The sequence below is a fragment of the Schistosoma haematobium genome, chromosome 7 (genome assembly GCF_000699445.3).
Source record: "Schistosoma haematobium chromosome 7, whole genome shotgun sequence".
NCBI lineage: Eukaryota > Metazoa > Platyhelminthes > Trematoda > Strigeidida > Schistosomatidae > Schistosoma > Schistosoma haematobium.
The window spans coordinates 5,260,139-5,285,716 of NC_067202.1; the positions used below are offsets into that span (position 1 = coordinate 5,260,139).

The window sequence follows — 25,578 nt, forward strand, 5'->3', positions numbered from 1 at the left end:
ATACACAAATAAAGCTAACTGTGTTGTTAATGTACGAAGCTGGTTACTCGATTAAACTTGAAAATGACCAATACTTTAGGAATAGAGATTATGGTTGCTTCTCTACGCTTGAAATTATCGGGTTCAGTCACCTAAATAAGAGACTGCCTTTGTTGTTGTAAACTGTCCCAAACTAAGTTTTTCTAATGTCTGCGATTGTTTACATTGCTAGCGGATCTTAGTCAACAAACCATTGTAAATTGGGACTTACAGGTGTACTATTTTGTCCTAGCATAAAGTTTCTTATCTATGATCACTTACAACTCTATCTGGGATCGAACACTAGACTTTAAAGACAATTCATTGGTCACAATCATTAAGCGTTCACTGCTAGATCTAAAGATTATGGATTAGTCCGTAGACACTTACTGCGAAGTAGTTTCGTGGAAGATTAATAATCTAAGTCTGCTTCCTTTTTTAGATGATATCACAACTAAGATCAATTTGTGACAAATACAACATATTTAAATGATTTATTTATCAAATTGAATTATTGTATGATACATTGTTTTCTGCTATATTTCATATTGTATTCTATCTCTAGTCATTATGTCCTTTTGATGATCATCGTAATTGGATGACTACGTGTAATTTATAATGTCTATCTATATAATACTACATAAACCGGTAATTAAAACGTAAAACTTGGGTGGACAATTTCAGTTGAAATTAGTAGCCTATCTTATCATACTCTATCTATCTATTCCCATGTGTGATTGCTTATACTAAAAATAGAAGCTCTAACATTTACTTTATTTCTTATGCTCTAATAATACGCATGCATTCGTCGTCGTGTTTGAGGATGAACTATGTTGCCTTCTTATCACTTTTAGCTAACTAACAATGATTTATTATACTAATTATTGATACTCTTATAAGAATGAATATCCAAGTGAATCAATCATGATTTACTCTATTGATTTATGTTGTTTCCTTTTAATCTACTAAAATTACCCTTATTTTATTTCTCTATATCTATGTTCTGTACTGTTTATTTATTCAGATAATTTTAATGAAGAAGCATCATTTCTTGGTCAATACTCTGGTAATCGTGCAATATCTAAAAAATCTATTCATCATATGAAAGAAGCTTCACCAGAATTATCAACTATTGGCATTTTTAATACTACTACTAATACTACTACTACTACTAATACTAGTGATAATTCTGATCTATTACATCATACTGCTGCTATGTCTACTTCTCCTAATAACCAACCTATTCATTTTATCACTCGTGAAAATCATCAAACTGCTGTGTAGTTCCATTCCATTCCACTCCATTTAATTCAATATATACTCATTTACATGTCATTCATTTCTCCTGGGGTTTTTTTTAATAAGCCAAACCAACACAATCACTGCTGAAGTATTAATTATTCATTTAATGCTAAAAATTATTAACCATTGAAGTGCTTTTAACCAAAATCATATTTCTAGCTTTCTATATCTTTTTTTAAAAAAAAATATTATCTATCGATATAACATTATTACACTTTTTATTCCTGTCTCCTTATGTTACTTGAAGTTACCATGATAATCTATTAGTCACCAACTATCATCTACTACTCATCTTTATCTTTGTTGTATTTCTTATTCACACATTTGTATATTATCCTTTAATAGACTTTTTCTATTAACTATCTCCCCCTCCCCTTATGTTTCTATTCAATAATTGATTATCACTGATATCATCATTATTGGCTATCAGATCATTAATACAACGAGTTGACAAATTATCCCACCCCGTCCCTCCCTCCTTCCCCAAACATACACACACACACACTTTGTTTGTGTATGGTTGTATGCTGATTTCTTATCGTCATACAACAAAATAAACACCATAGCATTGTAATATTAGTAGTATAGATATGTATTATTCATATTTTAATGTTTCTTATCCTTTAATACAATTGTGAATTCTATTTTAGAATTAAAATCACGAGCTCTCTATGTTTGTGTCTATAACATTGAAGTTTTTTGTTTCTGCCTTGTTGTATGTTGTCATATATTGATAGGATTATCTAATCATAGTTTTAATTGTGGATCTATCTCTACTCCTACGATCCGTGTCATTTCGACTATTTTCCTTTTTTTGTTGTTGTATTTAATCAGAAACAAAACAACACAAATACATAAATCATGGTAATTTTTTTCTATGCATTACCGCTTGCAAAATGATGATGTAATACACATAACTGGCTGCATATTTAAATTGGCTTTATTATCTATCACTACTCCATCTTTTTTTTCCTAACTTATGGTGTTCTTCCATTCGGTTGATTACACTAGTGCTACCACTATTCTGGTTGTGAGCATATTTATATATATGTATGTGTGCATGTGTGAGTTTATCACGAGTCTGCGTTGAATTGTGTTTAGTTTTTCTATTTCTCATATTCTCCTATTTTGTAATTTTTTTATCTCCCCTAATTTCCAAACCTTGAAGAAAAAACACTATACGCAGCTATCACAAATCTCCCATGAACGTTTTGTTATGAAGATCCATCTTTTTTATACACAAAAATATATTGTTAACATGATTACTAATTGTTATTTTTGTGAGTACGTACTGATTTTGATTGGGTCGTGAGTCGTTAATGCCACTGAGGAAAACAGTTTCATACTAGGGGTGAAACAGCTATGGAGTTTTCAATAGCTGTTCAACTAAGATCAATACTTGGTTTTCGTCATTGAAAACCTCATTATATTACTTAAAATGAACTTAACTACAGACGTATATCTGGCTACAGTAAATCATGATTTATTCCATTTGAGTGTATATGTTGGTGAAAAAAATTAACATCCTATTGAAAAAGATTTCTTCCATCGTCTTAATTTTTTCTTCACATGTATTAAGAATATATGAACGATGGCTAGAAGTGAATTTCACTACGTTGGTTTCGTTGTATTTAAGACTTACCACCTGGATGTATATGCTGTGAACGTGTACTTGATTCAAACCAAAAGAGGTTTGCTCTAAAACAACAACGCGTTATCCACTGATTTAATATTTATATAATCATTGGTAATGGTTTTATTTATCTTAGAGTTATCTCATTGTCTAGTACATTCAACATTGAGCCTTAAAGTCTCTTACTATTTAAGCAAACTGATATCAATTGTATTAAATTAACTCCTCAAAGTGAACATTTTGTAGATTTGATCAATTCTCACCTCCTAACATTCGTCCATTATTTGAATATGTTGAAATATGCTTTTTATTAACTACTCATCCATCTGCTGTTTATTGCAGAATTCCAAGATTTATGAAGTCAACTAACCCTAATGAGGAAAATTATCATCTTTTTTTTATGAGAATAAGATAAATTATGAATGTGAATAGTGAGTTTTGAGTTGTGAAATGAATGAATTAAACCAATGTTAATCAGTCGATGAAATATAAAATGTAGCGTTATGATTGTTGTTCAGGAAGAAAAAGATTATTGACTCAAACCTTCAAGGACGAGCAATTCATCAGAAGAATAAGATTTTTATCCAATGAAATAAATGATTATAAGCTAAATTGGGTGATTAGACGGCATAAATGATTGGTGGATGTCACATTTTGTAGGTCATTCGCGCCCAACCAAACTGTAAATTATTGCTCATCATATTATTGCATCATTATTACAATTCACAAAACTTGTATTAAAATAATTCTAACTTTTCATTGAGCCTGTGAATTAATTAATTTTAGATCACCATTGAAAACCTGGGAGCACTGGACGGATGTTCCGTCCTATTATAGGACTCCTCGGTGGTAGTGCACATCCACGATCCCACAGATGAAACTCGAACTTAGGACCTTCGGTCTCGCACGCTAGTAATTTATAATCTGACTAATTAAATAAACACTTAAATTGAAACAATATAATATCTCAGAAATAAAATTGCGTTTATTTCGAATTATTGACGCATTACTTACCACCACAGTGAAATGAAGATAAACAAGCCTAATGATATTTCAAAATACCGGTTTTTTCTTTTAACGAAACTCCTATACTTAATTACGGTATGTATAATAAAAAACCGGCAAACTGGTCAGAACGTTTGATTTCTATAATCATTGGTAAATTATGGTGATGCGTACACTGAATAGTATATATTAAACAACTGATATTAGTTTGTAGGTTATTTGATCTTCCGATTGTATGTGAACTCAATCAGATACATTAGTAGTGCATACAGTCGCAAAATTAACTGTAGTTTATTTACAAAAGCGACCAATACTCGATGACATAACATAAATACTGGGAATGCTCAAGTAAACCAGTCACAAACAGAATGAAGGTCACTCTCTGAGTTCCTCGGTTTGTTATTTTTTCCATGATGAACTGTCATCAACTGGAGACCCAGTGACTAATAATTAGTTATTTCCTCTAACTACGGGACTCCTCGATAGTTCATACTCACAACATCAACCTTTGAACCTCCACATCAGGGTAGTCACTATAACATTGAATAACTGCCGATATTCAACTTCAGTTTATAGCGAATTAATAGGAATTGTAAATAATGGACTATGGGGCCCGTTATTTTGTCGTCGTTTAGATCGGACGATGTTTGTTGAAAGGGCTCTCCACTTTAGTGGCCTGTGGATCTGACTCCAATTACATCGTATAAATGTTTGTTATCATCTATCCTCGTATATAATGATCTATTTTAATCGCGTCAGTCAATAACGGATTTAGATAAGTCAAATAACGAGAATGGACTTTTGAATACATATATTTTGTATATGAAGCGAATGGAATAGAGAGAAGAGAAACGACACAGAGTGGAGAGGATTGGTAAGCCAACTGCCATTTAACCAAGCGTTAATCAGTAATTATAGTTACACAAAAGTAAGTTACAGACATGTGATGAGTGATGGGATAAGAAATATACACACACCTACGCGCTCATATAAAAACAGTCAAGTTTGATAAACGAATAAATAACAAGGTCAGAATGTGACTCAAGTAGAATGAATAGAATGGGCTGTCCGGAAGCTAGAATAAGGTATATGGGCTTAATATAATAACCGACACTACAGGACCATACTTTCTAATTTTAACTATTATTCATCTAAAGTCGGTTTATGATAGTAATTATTTTCAAAATTGTTAAAAACAGATCAAGTTATCTAGTTTTTAGTTATAATATGTGAGTTCTTTGTTTAACGAATAACTTTGATGATATTATCCTGATTTCTATTTCTACAATAACATTTGCTGTTTCCGGGTTGGTTGGCATCACTTTTACTACATAAACACGGTTGTCCGTTCACAATTTTCTTTACTTTTATATGAACTATAAGGCTACTTAAGAATTCCCGCCTTCTCTTTCCCATAGTAGCATGCTGATCTTTAACGTTAAAATATTGTTATGTGACAGACATCCGGTTTATTCAGGTCCTTATTGATTGCTCCGTATCACAAGAATCATCAATTGTTCGTAGAATTTACCGTAAGTCAACCAAAAACCCTAATAAACATAATTACTCTCAATAAGATCCAACAAAAATATCCAAAAAAAACACTCCACAAAACCCACGTTGTTTAGTATCCCTAGATTTCTAGTAAAAAGTTGTGGCTGGTGGGATTCAAACAAATACAGTATAAAATAATTGTTACCAGTGAAACTGGATGATCACCATACTACATTGCAAAGCTGATTTTGTACCACTGGATGCCGACCAAGAGGTTCTAGGTTCGAGCTCTGACGGGACTATGAGTATGCACTGCTGAGTACGATTGTACTAGGACGAATCGACCACTTCGCACTTCTTAGTTTTCGATAGTACCCCAACCAAGATTAATTTTAAGACATATGTGTTATCCTTTAAAAATAATTTGATAATTAATGTTTATCCAACTTTTACTATGCACTATTATTCTAATGCATAATTAATATCAGGAAGGGGTTTTGTGGATATTATAGTAATTTTAATAGTTAAGATCATGAGTCAATTGAAGCTAGATCACCATGGAAAACTTGGAAGCACTGGACAGCCGTTTTGTCCTATTGTAGGACTCCTCAGTAAGCCTCAACATACACAAGGGGAAAACCAAGGTCCTCAAATTCAAAACGGAGAACAACAATCCAATCACTCTTGATAGAGAAACTCTGGAAGATGTAAAATCCTTCACATACCTGGGAAGCATCATCGATGAACAAGGAAGGGTGGATGCAGACGTAAAGGCGAGGATTAACAAAGCAAGGGCCACAGCCCTACAATTGAAGAACATATGGAACTCAAAACAACTGTCTGTCAACCAATATCAAAGTGAGAATCTTCAATACGAATGTCAAGGCAGTTCTACTATACGAAGCTGAAATTTGGAGAACTCCAACAACCATCATCAAGAAGGTACAAGTATTTATAAATAGCTGTCTACACAATATACTCAACGTCCATTGGCTGGATACCATCAGCAACAGCCTACTTTGGGAGAGAACACACTAGCTCTCAGCTGAAAACGAAATTGGGAAAAGACGATGGAAGTGGATAGGATATACATTACGGAAATCACCAAACTGCATCATGAGACAAGCCCTAACTTGGAATCCTGAAGAGAAGCGGAAAAGAGGAGGGTCAAAGAACACATTACGTTGAGAAATAGAAGCAGATATGAAAAGGATGAATAGGAACTGGAAAGAGCTGGAAACGATTGTCCAGTACAGCGTTGGATAGAGAATGCTGATGGGCGGCCTATGCTCCTTCACGAGGAGTAACAGCCGTAAGTAAGTAAGTAAGTAGTGAGCATCTATGATCCTGCCTTGCGAGATTCGAGCACAGGATCTATCAGTCCTATCAGGGATCTTGGATGCACACTGCTAAGGAGTCCCAAAATAGAACGAAACGATCATCCAGTGCTTCCAGGTTTTCCATAGTAGTCTAGCTTCAATTGACTCATGATCACAACTATTAAAACTATATAATTAACAATTGAGAATATACTCTAAACATATTTCATCATGCCTTTGTATCGATCATTATTATTAAGAGAACTTGTAGATTTCTAGATGACAGATAGAGAGAAAACATTAAAACAAAACTATGATAATTAGAACTTGAGTCAACAACTTTGTCAACCAAAATAATAACATGAGATTGTTTATTTTATAAACAAAGAAAAACAACTCACTTGTTATTCATTACTTGTTATTGAATCTAGTGAGACATTTACAAACCTTTTATTTTTATTACTTCAATTATCTAGTGTAAATTATTATTTTATTATGGATCATTACTGAGTGTCTAAGAATTGATCATATTGTACTGGTGTTGGAGTAGCTTTTATGGTTTTAATTCACTTGGTATTATTTGGTCTGTATCTTCCCACTGAGGTTTAAGACTGCGATTGATCAGTCTATTATTGGCATATGTGTATACTGTGCGTATGCCCCGATATTGCCTTAATTCACAAGCTTTTTGTAAGCAATGATGGATAGTGACTAGCAGTGGAATCCAGGACGCGCGTTTCGTCCTATTTGGGACTCGTCAACGGGATGTACCTGCATTTTAGAGAGTTGATGTTCACTCTACAAAAAGTTTTATGGTTTTATATGGAATTTTTTATTGAATATTCTTTGTTTATTGCTATTGTTTACATATATGCTCATTCAATCTAATGAATCTAAAAAGTAAAGATTATAGTTTTCTGTTGATGATGTTAAAGTCTATAATGATTCAATGTCTATCGATAAGTATGTACATTCTGAGTGTATTGTTATGAGATGGATCAGTTGTTGTACATGCTATAGGTGTTGTATCCTGATGAGAATAGTGAATAGTAACTGTTGGAATCTATTTCTGGACTAATACTTTACGTATATTTTTGTCGTATAATTATTAAGTAACTAAACTATTCATATTCGTGTTCTTCTTATCATAAGCTTTATTTTGACCTATGAACCATCATTATACGTTTTACCATTCTTGAATTATGCTCAGTCTATCAAATACGATCTCCCACATTTACAGCCACATTTGGCTAATTCTTGTACAAATGTTGTTTGCTATTTTATGGTACGATGTGGTCTGTTTGATTTGTATATAAACACAGTATGCTTGAAATACATTATTCATATCACAGAGGCTGAGATCAATGTTCTGGACTCGAACAGGCAGGTCTAGGCATGGAGAACGACTGATAAATACTGTAGATCTAGTTTGTTCTTTCCCACAGTAGGTTGTTGCTAATAGTGTCCGGCCAACGTATACTAAGTATTTTGCGTAGACAACTGTTAACAAATACTTGTATCTTCTGGATGATGGCCTTCGTGGTTCTCCAGGTTCCCGCCCCATACAGTAGAACTGTCTTGACATTAGTATTGAAAATCCTGACCTTGGTGTTAGTTAACAGACAGTTGTTTCTAGTTGCAGATGTTCTTCAGTTGTAAATATGTTGCTCTCGCTCTGTCGATTGAATTATGTCCTCTTATATTTTAAGGACACCTAGACCAAACACTCTGACCGACGCTAATACTCATCAGACTCTCCGTGACTCTTCTAGGTCTAAACTCTACTTTGCTCGTATCCCTAATGAATTTGTGTGGACTGTTTTTAAAGGTTACGGAACTTGTTGGTTAGTATATTGTGAGAACTGACTAAGTTTTTCGAGTGAACATCAGGTTTTTTACTGGGGTTCCCTTTCATTGACTTATTACGGTGATATCTCACACAGACTTTTCCAAACGAGTTCGATAAATTGTCTTGTTGTGTCACATCTAACTCGTGAGTAATAAAGATCCCAATTAACCATTTATATTTACTCAGATTCAACTGCTGGATAATAAATAAACCTTCAACGAAATTTTGTAAATGTAATACAAAATGTATAGTGAATTATGATAATTAGTACGAACTAAGAATTCCATAAATAATGCAATTGGATCAAGAAGTACTAGATAAGCACAAACGAACGTACTGTATTTATAATTCGAAATCAAGCATTCAACAAGTACAAAGGAATCATTAATTCATTCAAACACCACATGTGCCACAGCTTAAATTAGAGACTTAGTGTCTGTATTCGATTGTACGTCTTCTTCTTAAGTTCATCCTGTGTTTGTCCGACAGTGTATTGGATAAAGACTCTATATTATCTAGAATGCACTCATAAGTATTGGAATTAACAACCGAAATCGAAACAGACTCATTTGATTCCTGGGATCGTGTACAATCACCATGTCGGTTGAGTACTGAAACCACTGCTACCTAGAATTTGAACCATAGATTTTCAGACTATCCTCCCTCACGAAATAATGTTGGATCTTCATATTCCCAAGTGATGAATGATGTAGCTTCATTTAAAGCACATTTCACACACTGACTAGAGTATACATTAGAAGTGACTTTATGAAAAAGATAAACAACAGTTGATATGAAATCATCCGAATCGTAATCAAAACCGAGCTCATTTAGTACTTGTGCTTCGCATTGAACAAGTTTCCCACAAGAAACAAATGCATTATGAGGACAAATAATATTTGATATGACATCAAGATTTGACTCTTATGAAATAGTTTCCTCGAGTTTATTAAGAATGCCATTGCAAAGCAATGGGTCATTAGAAAAGTCAGCATCTATCAAAACTACATCAGGTTTTCGATCATAATTATGTTCACTCAACATACTTTCTTCAGATTCGCAAGGAATTTCATCATAAATAGGTGAATCATTAGGAAAAACCATATCTGGTACAATAACTTGAGAATTCTGATAAGTTGATTGATTAGAATTTGTTGTCCCGCAAGGATTCTGAGTTTCATTTAACTCTGAACTATTATATGACTCTTCACTGTCTTTCGAAATCGTTGATAAATATAAATGATCATTATAAATACTCAACTTAATAGAATCAGAATTACAAGACTTAATATTCGTTGCAGCAAGATGAACAGTAGTATTACAAACTGACTGAATATGTCCAATATCACCACATTTAAAGCACTTAGAATTACGAAATTTACATGAATTAAAAGAGTGGAACCTGCCACAGGACAAACATTGACCAAACTTGTGCCCATCTTCGTGAACTACATCTCAACTCCTCAATAAATTATCTGCATAACCTTGAGTATGAACTGGGTTGGGATGACGTAATGCAGTGGAATTTTTTATATCCTCATGCGTCATCTTACGAAATTTTCATCCTTTACTGCAATCAAAATTTGCATACTTAACATAGTCTATTAGTAGTTCCTTGAGAGTTGTATAAGAAAGCGAGATAGGCTTTTCCGGTAAAGCCAGAGTTTTTAATAAGCTATATGCTTCTTTTCCGATGAATGTGAGGAAATGTGTTACACTGTTAACATCCTCATCATCTTTCTTGGTTATAGCTCGAATTTCGAACCTTTCTAAGTAATCCTCAAAAGCATCAAAATCTGAATGTATATCCAACAATTCCATCACAGGCTCCATCGCGACGCCAATATGATGATTAGGAGTATTTGAATTATAGTATGAACTAAGAATCCCAGAAATAACGTATTCGGATCAATAAGTACTAGATAAACACAGACGAATGTACTGTATTTAGAATTCGAAATCAAGCATTCAACAAGTACAAAGGAATCATTAGTTCATTCAAACACCACATTCCAATTTCCAATGCAGTGTGTTCTTTGGTCTTTCTCTTTTTCGTTTCCATTCAGGATTCCAAATTAGTACTTGCCTCATGATAGAGTTTCATGATTCCAGCAATGTATGTCCCACACACTTCCAACATCTTTTCCTAATTCCATCTCTAGCTGGAAGCTGGTTCGTTCTCTGTTGCTGATGGCACTCGGGCAAGGGACATTAAGTATCTTGCGTAGAAGATTATTTATATACACTCGTACCTTTTTGATGATGGCTGTAGTAATTCCCCAAGTTTCAGCTCAGTTGAATCAAACGGTTTTGACATTTGTATTGGAGATTCTGACTTTGGTGTTGGCTGACAGTTGGTTTGAACTTCAGACATCTTTATATTGTAGGGATGCGTCCCTTGCTCTGCCAGTCCTTGAATTCACATATCCATGAGATCCTTCTTGTTCGTCGATGGTGCATCCCAGGTATGTGAAAGATTCCACCTCTTCCAGAGCTTCTCCATCAAGTGTGGTTGTGTTGGTGTTCTCCATGTTTTATTTAAGTGTTATATCCCGACAAGAATAATGAATGGTAGTTTTTGGGATCCATTTATGGACCAATACTGTAGCGTGGTGTCGAGTTGAGATTAACTATGAACACCGCTACCAAGAAGCACGTGCCAAATAAATCAGAAGGCGAAGGTTGAACGTAACCAAATAAATCCATAAAATCCCCGAGAAGCCAAATATCAAAAGGCAGTTAATGGACCAAGTCGAGATATATTTGCTGGCGATCTCGTGGTATCGAAAGGATACCGAGATCGTGCCAGGATACAAGCTTGATTACAGAACGCAACCGAATTCGCGCGAAGTCACAATCAAGTGTAAGAATAAGAATGGAAGCACAATATAGCTGTCATTAGCACAGTCAAACAAAAGCACATTAAAACAAACACTGGTACAGTTGGTTATAAGAATAATTGTTTTTATTAAACCAGTCGTGTTCTCGTGATAAATGTGAGTCACTACAATACTATGAGTATATTTTTATCGTATAATTATTAAGTAACTAAACTATTCATATTCGTGTTCCTCTTATCATAAGCTTTATTTTGACCTATGAACTATTATTATACGATTTACCATTCCTGAGTTATGCTCATTCCATCAATTAGTATCTCCCACATTCACAGCCACATTTGGCTAATTCTTGTACAAATGTTGTTTGCTATTTTATGGTACGATGTGGTCTGTTTGATTGGTATATGAAGCCAGTCTGTTTGAAATACATGATTTATATCACGGAGGCTGAGATTGGTGTTCTGGACTTAACAGGTAGGGCTAGACGGGGAGCAGGATCGCTAAGGACTCTAGATTGCTCGTACTTGTTTTATGCGTCATTGATCAGGTAGGTAATTTCCTGTCCTCTGATTGGCGGTATCATTACGTTATACATTGATAGGGACACAAACCCACAAGTTATAACAATAAGCTAGATGGACTCTGTAGTGAATAACGCGTTGGCATTTAAAAAGAGTCACAGTATGAGCATCAGTACTAGGATGTGTGTACATTCAACTGGTAAATACAAACAGAAGGAAATGGGTCTTCTAGATGCCACTGTTATTCAGCTTTGGTAGAAAATTGTGAAGATTTGAGCACGTATCTTTTTTGTGCATAGAAACCAACATGTTAGAAACAGGTTTTTGTTCTTTTTTTAATGTTAAGCCAGTCGTTTAGTCAGTAGTATTCGAAATGTTTTCTGAAACAAATGTGTATTAGCTCAAGTTGTCATATTTCGAATCCAAAAAATGAATTCTAAAATCCTGATCTCGGCTGATACCTTGACGTGCTATCGTGGTAACTCAGTAAAACTATATTGGCCAGACCACTAGTTCCATCCAGTCCTACCATGTCAAACGGGTCGTTTGGAGAACTGTAAGACTGGAACAGTAAGTTAAGGTCAGAGGGCCCCTTGCGTTCTGCTGTTGCACACTATGGTAGTCAAAATCAATTCTAATCTAGTTTTCTTTATATATACTTCAAGATGAAGTATCTTCCGATAGTGTAGATAACCTTAAAATTTAGCATATAATTATTCTGGGAGCCCTGAACCTCCGTTTCTCACTACTGAGGAGTCCTATACTACAAGAATGAAAAGGCTGTCCAGTGCTTCTAGGTTTTCAGTGATGGCATAACTTCGATTGACTCATGATCTCAACGGTAAAAATACTACAATCTCTACAAATCCCCCTATTAATCAGTAAAGTAAGAGCATAAACAGCAATATGTTCCAGGTCGAAATACGGCCAGATTTCCCAAGACAACCCAGTAGTTTGATGAAGTATAAACAGAAATACTCACCTAGATTTGAAATTGTCTATCGGCATGTTTAATCTACAGCAAATGCGTCTCATTAACCGTAAGATGAAGATGCACACTATTTATTCCATTTGTTTGAGATATCAGTATATTCTGAAAAGCTCTAGAATGTTACTTTCAGAGGATCTGTCGACGATAAATTTATTGAAACGGATAATATTCAAAACCACCAATTGATTGCATAGTTCTTACGTAAGACTATGTAGACTTAAATCTAAAGTTGGTTCTCATGTACTAAATTGTTGTAAAGTGTTACTGGCAGGTAGGTAATCGATAATCAGATTATTCTCTGACGAATAAACTTTATTCTTTCATTTGAACAAATAATTTGTTCAGTTAAATATTTATTATAAGTTACGTGAGTTTGATGGTAGCTTCCATCAGCGTCTGGAATTTTTGGATGTCAAACACCATATTTTGTCTCAATTTAGGATTCCTCTTAACAAATACCCATGTATTAGAGTGTGCGTAATATCTTTGAACTATTGAGTCAGAACCAAGTCATTGTCATCCGGAACCTTATTTCTCAGTGTTGCATGATCACTGCATTAAGTTATCTCGAGTGGAGTTTGACTGACTCCATGATCAAAATTTCTTAGTCGAACTTCAAGATTTTCTGAGCAAAATATTTGTGTTTTCGCTTCTGTACACCGGTCCCAAGTATTGTCTTGGGTTGTGTAAACGGTTTGAAAATTACAAATGATTCTTACCTCCACCTAAATCGTGATCCTTAATCCTAAAACACACTAACCGGTTGTCATTATACTTTACGAATAAACTAATCAAGTGACAGCTCTTGGATTTTTGGGAGAAATTCTATCACCCACTTTTCTATACAACATTTTACAGTATAGCTGATGTCAGTTCAGGATGAAATACCTAACACTAGGCGCTTAATCCTTGTCCTAAATATCTAGATCTAACGAGGAAAACTATGTGAATTGTTAAACGTCTATGTAAGTCTGTAGGAGACGGATAATCTGTATTCAGAGGGTCAAATTTATATGTCGTTGTTCGTTAGATTTATAAGTAGAATGATCCGTTTGGAACTTTGGTAGATTTATTAATCATGTAAGATCAGTTTACACTCTCTAGTCTTCTTCTTTTTCTCATTTGCGACTTAGAATGGTCCTAGCTTTCGGTGCTCAAGTGACACGCGTTATATTAAAAAGCCAAGCTTCCAGATATAACAAATAGTGATAGCTGTAGCGGTTCGCATCTAGTCAGAAATTGTTTTGTGTAGTAGGGGAGTATGTAGGGTGACGTGAGTGAGAGGAGCTGGAAAAGAGTAGAATAAATGAAGGGATTAGCCGAAAACCTGTCAAGCGCATTAAATACACTTACATTTAACAATGAAAGTAACAGAGGACAAACCAGTAATAACACAAACCTTGGTTTAAGACAATCTGGAAACCGAATCCAGAAGCAGATAGGTTAACCCGTCACATAATAATAACAACCATTAATTCAATTTTTGTATGACATCGTATCTTATTCATTCTGTAGAATCATTTTTGTCTCAAGAACTACATTTGTTCCACTTTTTTTTTGGTGAATGTGTCGCTCAATTTCGTGGATTAGTTGAAGTTGGACATTGTCACCGTTGGATACAAGCTCAATGGTGCTCACGTGCGAGACTGATAGGTCTTTGGTTCAAATCTTGCAAGGCGAGATCGTGGATACACATAGCTGAGGCGTCTCACAATCGGATAAAACAATCGTCCAGTGCTTCCAGATTTCCCATGGTAGTCTAATTTCAATGAACTCATGATCTCAATCATTGAAATTTGTATTTATCGTTTGAAGTTATACATTTTAAGACAAATAAAGCATGTTTTTGTTTTACAATTTTCAATTGTGAAAGCTTTTGATCAATGTTCAATTTTTGTTTACTTGAATCATCTTTAAGAATGTCGCCTTCATAAATTCATCTTCAGTAAACAATTTCATTCATTTATAAAAACGATTTAGAAAAGAGAGTTTCATTGGTTATTTACTTTATATTTTCAGCAAGGTATACAATTAGTTAGTTAGTTAGTTTGCTTTTACTGACTACAATGAGACTAAATGAATTATGTGTGTTTTGTTTACCATGGATAATAGAGATTGTTTAGACGTATTAAGTATTATTGAAGTATTATTGATGTGATTATTGTAAATACATCGTATTCGACAAGTATTAACATTCGAATTTGCCTTCAACTACATAGTATCAAACTAGTTTACATGAGGTCTTATTATTTTCACAATGTTGTTGTTGTTGTTGTTGGAGTAAATCATTATTAATTACAGAACTCAACTATATTATAAACAAAGATGGATAGTGAATAATAATGAAATCTAGGACTTGCGCTACTTCGTCCTATCTGAGACTCGTTAACTGGATGTACCTGCGTCTCAGAGTTGATATTCACTCTAACTACCTGTTGTGAACAGGGAAACAAGAAACCTTGACAAACTACGAAAGCTATTTTCTTGGGACGTTATTTCATTTTATTCAAAGCTTGTTAAACACTGACATTTATTTTTGTCCCGATTTTATTCTGGAGAACATGAGCTTTCGTTTGATGTATGATTCATTGCTATACCCCTTTTTGTTCTGAAGCTATTGTAATTTAAACATAATATTTTGCACCTTATTTTCTACTCTAATTCTCAGCTTTGGACATAATTGTATTTTCCCAAATTATTGTACGTTGTGGTTAGGATATTCACTTGTTTATTAATGTACCTTTTTGCACTGATCTGAATTCAGAGAATTCAGAGATTTCACAGGAAATCTGGATATCGCAATACAGTCAATAGTGTCCCAACTGTATTGTCTTCTTTCATTCGCGTGCTTGCCAGCCAATCAGGTGCTAGAATAGTTTTCTCTCTACCCCACCTCGAACTTACGCGTACTAGCCTCATGGTGAAACCGATCGGCCTATTGCGTCAAGGTCTTAATCTAGAGTAGACAGATCAAGGTCATAACAGAGTCATTCGCTTACGTTATCTACTTCGCTACTGAGTCCTGATAACCAATTGTTTGTACAATGGGGTGAAGCTTAAATTCATTTGGATTCCACTGTTAGCCACTATTCATCATTGCTTATAATGCTTGTGAATTAAGGTAATATCGAAGCAATACACACAATGTGCACATATGTCAATAAGAGACTGTTCAATTGCAGTGCTAAACATCAATGGGAAGATTTAAGTAAACAATACCAAGTGAATTTCAACTACATTAGTTTAACGAAAGTTGTATATCGAAGAATATAACGTTCGACTAAACTATTGATTTGTTTGTAACTTTATTAAAAGTTCTTTGAATTCTACAAAATACAATCTAAAGTGTTATTTATCATACTTGGAGATCTATATAGAACAAAACTTAACTAGAATGACATCAAACTTATAATACTTCGTACTTAGATGTTGAATACACACGACAAGAATGTGGAATAAAAAGAAACTAAAATACTACCTTAGAAAGGACAGTATATTTGTTTGAGGATGGAAGTAGCCGATAGGTATATTGCATTAGCTGGTTAAAGATCTTAAATGAATAAACCACACACTACACATAGTTGATGATTAAAAACAGTGTTGATGTATCACCTTTTATATTCTCCTAGTTTAATCCGTTAAAATCAGTTCCATCAATATTATGTCCATGATAAAATGTCATTTCATACTTGTTTTAAAATAATTTTTATACAATTGAGACCTGGTACTACCAAGATTGGCCACATGCATACAGCTACCGCCAGGGAAGTCCTATTCACTGCCTTCTCGTGCCGGGGATGTTGTTTATGAAATTGAGAAGACAAAAAAACGAATGTCCGGCGCTGTAAGCAGGTTAGTGGATAGGGAGGATCCAACTAGGGGTGTTGGGAAACCCTAATTCCAAACCAATGGTGTACATGATCTCCAGGATCCTAAGCAAACAAATAGCGTATGAACGTATTGTTGTTCACTGCCTACCATAGGACTGCATTTCCTTACGTTGTTCCATTGCCTTATGGATTAGACCTTTGGGTCAAAGGTTCCGAGTAAGGTGAGCGTTTTTTTAGCGAGTTAGTTTTCTACGGGATGAGGTCGCTAACTCCATGCCCAACCCTTCTCCTTTACCCGGGCTTGGGACCGGCAGTAACTCTAGAAGAGCGACAGGCGGAGTTCCGGGTAAGACGTCCTAAGAAAACCACTTGCTTCGGTTCGAGTACCCGGGCAGTGTACCAGCCCTCATATAAATCGAATGATGATTTGTGTGGTGCATATCTATTTGGTGCCTCCTTTTACCAATATTTATGTGTTTAAATAAATTATTTACTTATTTGAAAGGTGATATTTAATTCTATGACAACCGTCAATGAATAATGAGAATCTATTTTTTTATTTTTTTTTATTTTAGATAAGAAATATTAAGGAACATGAAATATTTTGAGTATATTGGAAAATTGATTTTCTTTCTTGTTTCTTAGTATGAAGCCAAAAAGAAAATTTGGTTAAACAGTAGTGAAATAGAAAAAAGGTGATAAATTTTATTTGAATAAGTGAACTTACTTACTTATGCCTGTTATCTCTCATGGAAGTGGATAGGCCGACCACCAGAACTCTCTATCCAACTCTGTTCTGGATAACCCTTTCCAGTTCTTCACAGTTTCTATTTATCAATTTGATGTCTGTTTCCAATTCCCGATACAAAAATGTGTTATTTGGTCTTCTTCTTTTCTGTTTCCCATCAGGATTCTAAGTTGGCACTTGCCTCGTAATATAGTTTGATGATTTCTGTGATGCATGTCTTATTCACTTCCAACGTCTTTCCCTGATATTCTCCTCAGCTGGAAGCTGGTTTATTCTCTCTCACATTAGGCTGTTACTGATGGTATCCGGCCAACGGGTAGTGAGTATCTTGTGTAGATAACCGTTTATAAATACTTGTATCTTCTTGATGATGGTAGTGGTAGTTTTCCATGTTTTAGCTACGTACAGTAAGACTAACTCGATGTTCATACTGAAGATTATCACTTTGATATTGGTTGTTAGTTGTTTTGAGTTCCATATGTTCTTCAATTGTAGGAATGCGGCCCTTGATTTGCCAATCCTTGCCTTTACGTCTGAATCTGAACCTCCTTGTTCATCGATGATGGTTCCTGGGTATGTGAACGATCCCACATCTCCCAGAGTTTCTCCATCAAGTGTGATTGGGTTGGTGTTCTTAGAAATTTATCTCATATTCAGAAAAAAAGTCAATAAAAGCTGAATGTTGAGACTAAATCTTCTATCTTGTAACACTAGTTCTAATGCAATGTAAAACGTAAGTAAAACATCTTAAATTGTAATCACTGTGATAAAGTAGACCGTTTTAAATATCTACCTTACATAAAGCTTTATTGATGTCTGTGATTCGGTAACATCCAGAAACTATTGTCTTTATTCAGAAGTAGCCATAAGATATTAACAAGTATTAGCTGCCAGCAAATACACTTACCTAATAGGACAGTTCTTTTAAAACTACATTCGTGGATTAGACAGCTGATCTTATTTAGTTATAAAGAGTTTCGAAAAAACAGTTCAAATCTATGTTTATAATCGTATACACACTATTGAGTAGGATGACATTGACAAGCACTGGATATATGTGAAACATACATCTATATGCCTATAATCCTCATCTATTCATCTTCTGACTTATTTGAAAACTATAGACAGAAAATGTTTTATTGAGAATTGTTAAACTTGATTCGGATATTCAACGGTATATACATGAACTCAAAGTGGCAAATGACTATGATAATTTACTAGAACACACAAATAATAGACAATGATCATTTGTGATAGTTTTACTGTAACAGTTAACTATAAGTGACCAACAGTTAAAAAAATGTCAAGATAAATTGTCTGATTTGATATCAGCAGAACAATGAACACAGATACAGTATATCGATTTGAATCACTTTTAAAGAGAATTAGGAAATGTTATTGTTAGAACTTGTGAATCTGTGTACCCTGTTTATTGGATAACGTAACGATACCGCCAATCAGGAAGCAGCGGCTTATCGATCGGAACAATGACGCGTAAATCCGTATGAGCAGCCTAGAGTCCTGATTGGTCTCGCTTCCTGTCTAGCCCAGCTAGTTGAGTCCAGAGCACCAATCTCAGCCTGTGCAATATGAATCATTATATTTCAAACATACTCGGTTTATATATCAACCAGACAGACCACAACGTACCATAAAATATGAAACGTTTGTACAAGATTTAGCCAAATGTGGCTGTGAATGAGGGAGATAGTAATTAATAAACAGGCCATAACTCAAGAATGGTAAACTGTATAGTAATAGTCTACGGGTCAAATTAAAGCTTATAATAAGAGCGACATGATTATGAACAGTTTAGTTGCATAACAATTATACGATAAAAATATACTCATAGTATTGGTCCGTAAATGGATCCCAAAAGTTACCATTCATTATTCATATCGGGATATAACAGTTATGAAAAAAAAAAGAACAGGAAGATAGTACTTCTTGTGTCAAGTCACTTAGACTTGTGTCCACATTACAACTTCATCGTTGGTAAAAGTCAATGAACAGTAAAGAATTAGTGGTCAATCAGTAATAAACTTAATTCATCCATAATAAATAGATTTGTGTATATTTTAAATAGTGTATTCATCAAACAATTATGTATTGTTTCTTTAGATGGTCCCTTGTGGATGGTTTCTCTTTTAATCAATCGATTATTGTCGTATGTATTGTATTAATTAAAAAATCACACTTAGTTAACCTGGTTGGTAACAAAAGGAATCATAGTTATGTACCTATTGTGATTTATAAATCATGGTAAATTGTTGAGCCACATGTTACACAATACACATTATTCATACATTGGTTTATGATCATTCACATCGCCTTCATATTTTCCGATAGTAGGTTTGGGAACATGAGGAATTAGCGTGTGAAAAAGTACTTTAACACGGTTGACGTCCTTGTTATTAATGAAAAAATTTGACATAGCAACTGGCCATCGGAGTTTTTTTCCAGAAAAACTGTCTTAGTTGTACAATGATTGGACAAATCATTTTGTGATGTTTGTTGCTTAACATAAACTTAGCACTAAAACACCAATGAAATTTTAGCATGAAGTTTCGAAAACCCAACGTATCTCAGAAAATTTATTACGAACAATATTCCATCATAAATGAAATAAAATTACCACTTGTTGCCAGTTCATTCGATTACAAGTAAACAAGAAGTATAACCTAATGGGCATGTCCTCTTTTATTGAGATCATGAACCGATCAACGTTAGACCACCACTAAAAACCTGGAAGCACTGGACTGCCTTTTCATTCTAGTATGGGACTCCGCAGAAGTGCTCACCCATGATTTCGCAAGCGGGATTCTAACGCAGAAACTTCAGTGTTGTGCGCGAATACTTAACCTCTAGATCACTGAGCAAGGATCCCACGGGCGGGATTGTGGATGTCCACTGCTAAGGAATCCATAATAGGACGTAATGGGTGTTCGGTGTTTCCAGCTTCTCAATAACGGTCTAAAATTTATCTCAAGGAAACTCAACAGTCTCTGTAACCCCATAATGATATCACATTTTGTTTGCTTAAAATCCAAGCTATTTGTCACTGATTCAATTTAAAATGGTTTGGATTATTTCGCTCTTGATATCTTTGACTGAAATTTGATCAGTGTTGGTTAGTCTATGGTCATCCTGTGAGGATTGCACCTATATAGCTTAGCAGTAGTATCCAGGACACGCGACGTCTCGTCCTATTTGAAAATAGTCAGCTGGATGTAACTGCATCACAGAGTTGAGGCCAACCAAGACTGATCAACTTTCAGTCAAAGATATCAATAACCGGATATTCTAAACTATTTCAAATTGAATTAAATCTCATACCTTTTGCAAAATTGAGTGGCCAGCTGAACTCAGTCGATAATGGGATAACGGATGGTGTTTGAAGCCAATGGTACTGTGTTAATGTCCCGGAGTGAAAATCAACTTTGGAATCCAGATACATCCGGCTGACGGTTCTCAGATAGGACGAAACCTGCGTCCTGCATACCACCGTTAGCCACATCCCATCTATTCCATATCTATTTGTGGTTATTTTGCCTTTATATGTAAAACTTATTCTATTTTTTAATATCCGTACTTTGTTACCTAAAATTGTATGTATGTCTATAAAGAAACTTATCTGGCTTATTAAGTCTCATCCTGTTTCATTTATTGTCAATCTCATAGGGATGTTTACTCTCTGAAGTGTATCTTACCAACGATTGTTAATTTTAATAGTTGAATTCATTAGTCGATCTAACCTCCATTGAAAACCCGGAAGCACTGGATTGCTGTTTTGTTAATTTTATCAAAATTATTTAATTGCTCTTATGTTATATCATTTTCAGATTCTTCTGTTCGATTCAGTTAAGATATGTACTTCTTACAGTATACCAAAATTACCATACAAATGAAGAGACTGAAGAAAGGTAAAAAAAGGTCTGATTCGTCGAGCTGCAACACACTACACAAATCATAGTTATAGATATTGTGATGTCTTTCTGACCTAGACAAGAACTTGTAGGCTGAGACTCTGAGTAGGTGAATAGTCATCTTCCTCCAGTAGAATGTTTTACTTATTTCATACTTACCATTTGACAATGGTATGTCCTGTGAGCAGTAGCAAGACATATATATATGTATACTCACTTAGGCTATCAGTAATTTCTTCGCATGACACTTCATGATGTTGGACTATTTTAAGGTATTAGTTGTAATTATTAGTGCTGTTATGTGAAGTAACCATTATCACTGTTGCATTACCATTAAATATAAAAGAATATAATGTCTAGATGTAGGACAATAACCAGTAAAATGTGTTTAGTTAATTATTGGGATTTAACACTACTAGTTAATCTACACGACACATTTTTTTCTCACAGCAAGTGTTTGTGTGCTGTAATTACACTTTTTTGCAAATGTATTTAGTATTATTCTTGAATCTATTAAACTCAAGTATCATATTGGTTACAACAATTGCAATTTTTAACAAGGAAAATATGTGAAACATACGAATTATACATACATGTATATATATAGTATTATTGTAAGCCGTGACCAGTGAAATTCAACCATATCGTGTATGAGAAATCTACCTACCGAAGACTACCAAGGATATTTGCACAATATAGAGAATTGGTTGAAGTTAGACTTGTGCACAACAAGAACTATATTCATTGGTTTAGACGTCAAGTCTTCGCATGCGACACTTAAAGTCCCGAGTTCGATTCCCTGCGGTAGGGTCGTAGACGCCTACTGCCACTGAGGAGTTCTATACTAGGACGAAACATTTATCCAATACTATCAAGTTTACAATGGTTATCTAACTTAGATTCGTTCGTGATCTAAAGAGAATTCTGTATCTGAAAATATTTCCAATACTTAGAATTCCCTACCAAAAGTGATCATAAGTATCAAAAAGAGTTGTGTAAGATATTATTCAAATAATTAAGGTGATGATAAGAGCTATGAACGTATATATTTAACAAAAGTGTAAATTAATCCTGTAAAAAAAGTGGTCTTCAGTTTGACTATAATAACGATCGGAACAGGATAGAGTAAATGATTAGTAACCAGAGTAGTATCCAATATCACATCTGTCTAGTCTTTGGTGTTTGTCGAGCTCTATCGACCGAGTAGCGAAGAAGCTACATATCTAATTGATTCGACATCACATAGACTACTTTTTCGTTGGGTGCACTTTCAGCAGTGAAAATGGGTGACAGAATTCTAAATCTCATAAGGAATATCAGTTCCCTGGGATTTTGAGTACTTCTTGCTGACAAGTGTCAATTAATGTGAAACCTAGGTCAATAACGGATTTCTTACAGGCTACTTCAAGCCACCTAAGACTGTAAATATCTTTGAAGTAGTACCAATAATTATTAATTTGTATTTCCCATTTAGTGAATAGCAATGAATATTATCTAACTAAACGCCCAAATATATTTCAAACCACCGAATATAAATCTCATTGATATCATAACTATTGAAAACCCGAAAGCACCGGATGACCGTTTCTTCCTGGTATGCGACTGCTCAAAGGTGTGTTTTCACGATCCTGAAACTGAGAATCGAATCCAGAACCTTCGGTCTCGCTCACGAACACTTAATCTCTAGACAACTTAACAGCTATCTATTGATGTACACCCCCAACTATAATCAGTTTGCGATATTGTGAGATCATCTTCCATTGTTTTTGGTAGGTACCTTCCTCAACTCCGACTTAGTTGAATTCTATTGTTCACAGATTTTCCCTGGAACTCCAGAAGTTTCCTATTCACTAGTAAGCACATAGATCCGTATACTGATAACATAAAAAAATGGATTTATTTCAGACGTTTATGCATCTTTAAATTATTAGTTGTGTATCACGGAGGTTTAAAGTAGATTTTATGTAGAACTGGCCAATCATGTAACTTAATCGATTAAAGTGGTTGGAATACATAGTAAATATATGTCAAGCCATCAACTAGCCAAACTCACTACATTAGTTTTAATAGATAGTTTAGTAGGTGTAGACATACCAAGAAATAACATAAGTACATAAAGTCATTGACTGTTATTTTGAATTGGGTAAAGTCAGTGAGATAATCATGGTCAGTAAATGAGGATCTCAGGTGACAATTAAAAGTCAGACATAATAAGCTAAGTGTATTTATTCTCTCTTCATTGAATTCATAGTCTTGGTGTTTTTACACTCCCCTATGTTGACAGTTATTGTTAGCTAATATAGGAGCAAGAGGTGGACAAACCAAGACATAAAATCAGTTCATGAAACTTACTAACTAATGGTTTGAGACATGTTACAAAATATAAACTGTTTGGTGGGCTCCTAGAGAGAACGAATATTAATAAATGGAGATGTCAGGTGATGTAGATCAGAACCAATCAATATGGCACAAGTGTATTCACCGTTTCTTTTCCTCTTGATCTTGAATTCCAGTATTCCTTCATATATTGCTTTTCACTATCTTTTAGAACAAGATACTCAGTGTTTAGTCTTTCTCATTTCCATTAATATTACATTATTTTCAACTTATTTCGTTCTGTTAATGTGGCATGGGAACTTAAGCTGACGTACATATGTAATAGGCTTTACGTTGATTATAACTGATGACTAACTTATTTAAGATGGATCCTAATAGACTATTTCTCTGATACCACAGTGATTTAGTCAAACTCGATTGCACAATTCATATTGATTCATTTACCGAATATAAGTTGAAACATATGGCTATGAGCAGCTACGTTGTTTGTATCAGGTCTGTTGACTGCTTTCATCTACCGATCGTAAGCTATGCATTCTAAGCTCAATAGACCTTACATTTACACCTTAAAGAAATCCACATCATAAACTCACTTTATATTTAAATAAATTTAATGTAAATTAAGTCAATTTACGATATATAACTTGTGTTGAGTTTTAATTCTGAAGGATGATGACTGTACTTATAGCACCTCGCGTGCAATTGAGTTTGTTCTCATTTATTTCGGTTAAATCCTTTTATTTAGTGGACAAAGTCATCCGTACTATATAACAACTTATTGTACCTTTATTATTGTTGTGCTTGTGTGAAATATGTATGCTTGAACGTTGCTTACCGCCTACGCATATATTCATTCTGCTAGCTTTATTATTAGCTGTTTAATTGATTTGATGATCCATTCATTTCCCTATATATATATACATGTACATTTAACACTCGACACTCTCTACACTCTCGGTTCGATGACTCATTCATTCGTCTCACTGCTTTATGGTCTGAGTTACCTGTTAATGAAACTGTAGTCGCTGCTTCTCTTTGCCTTCTGATTTCAAACACCGTTGAGGATTATATTGTAGTGGTTACGAGGGTGATTGGTCAATGAAGCACAGCCACTACAGAATTGGTAACCCCGACGTGCGGACAGGAAACGACTTTCGACCATATAATCAAATTCCGAAAATTCAACGCACTTCGTCTCAATTTGGATTATCATATGGACTATAATCATAACTGTGGATTTATTATATTACTATTTTAATAACATGTACATTATTTCACAAACATTATTGGACGTGACGATAATAATCATAATAAATAACGATTATTCACAAACAGTTGATATATTGGTGCAATTTAGTAGGTCTGTTCTATATTATAAATTGTACCATTTGTTATTATCATTGTTTTTGTTCGTCCATTTTTCTTTATGACAGTTACATTATATTCGTGTGCTACTTAAATTTTTTATAAACATGTTCTCCGAAAACACTATGTCAAGTTTACAGCGAACCCCGTCCGTGAGGTCTCTTAATCTTCCTGTCACCTCTTTTAAAGTCACCGACCCAAAGCTTTGGTGTATTAGACTTGAAAATTATTTTATGGCTAACCGCGTTAACTTACAAAGAGATAAATTCGGCCTCACAAGCACACTCCTTCCAGACGAAGTAGCAGATAGCGTACGAGAAGCGTTAGTGAAATCAGACACTGAGAAGCCATACGACGCGCTAAATCAAGCAGTAATTAAAACTCCCTCTCTCACGGTGAC

At 34.5% G+C, this 25,578-nt stretch overlaps 2 protein-coding genes across 3 annotated transcripts in view; both read left to right on the forward strand.

Annotated features, from left to right (window-relative positions):
- The window catches only part of MS3_00009473 (uncharacterized protein), a gene marked incomplete at its 5' end in the record, with an annotated part of 55,263 nt that extends 52,612 nt beyond the window's left edge, over positions 1-2,651 (forward strand). For both annotated transcript variants that reach the window (XM_051217852.1, XM_012936811.3), the window contains one exon: positions 1,043-2,651. Coding sequence is in view for 1 of the 2 variants with exons in the window: in XM_012936811.3 (XP_012792265.2) it covers positions 1,043-1,302 (260 nt within the window). The remainder of the gene's footprint in view (positions 1-1,042) is intronic.
- Positions 2,652-14,328: 11,677 nt separating this feature from the next.
- Positions 14,329-17,664, forward strand: MS3_00000761 (uncharacterized protein). Its single transcript, XM_051208407.1, has 2 exons — positions 14,329-14,726; positions 17,378-17,664. Exons 1-2 carry the CDS (start codon positions 14,460-14,462, stop codon positions 17,408-17,410), a joined length of 300 nt encoding a protein of 99 aa, XP_051064281.1. The 5' UTR covers positions 14,329-14,459; the 3' UTR covers positions 17,411-17,664.
- The last annotated feature ends 7,914 nt before the right edge of the window (positions 17,665-25,578 follow it).

Excerpts from the sequence above, each read along its gene's own strand:
- MS3_00000761 (XM_051208407.1), top strand. The coding sequence starts at position 14,460 with ATGACATCGTATCTTATTCATTCTGTAGAATCATTTTTGTCTCAAGAA. Across the intron at positions 14,727-17,377 it reads GTGCTTCCAGATTTCCCATG|ATAAGAAATATTAAGGAACA; the intron begins GTAGTCTAATTT and ends TTTTTATTTTAG.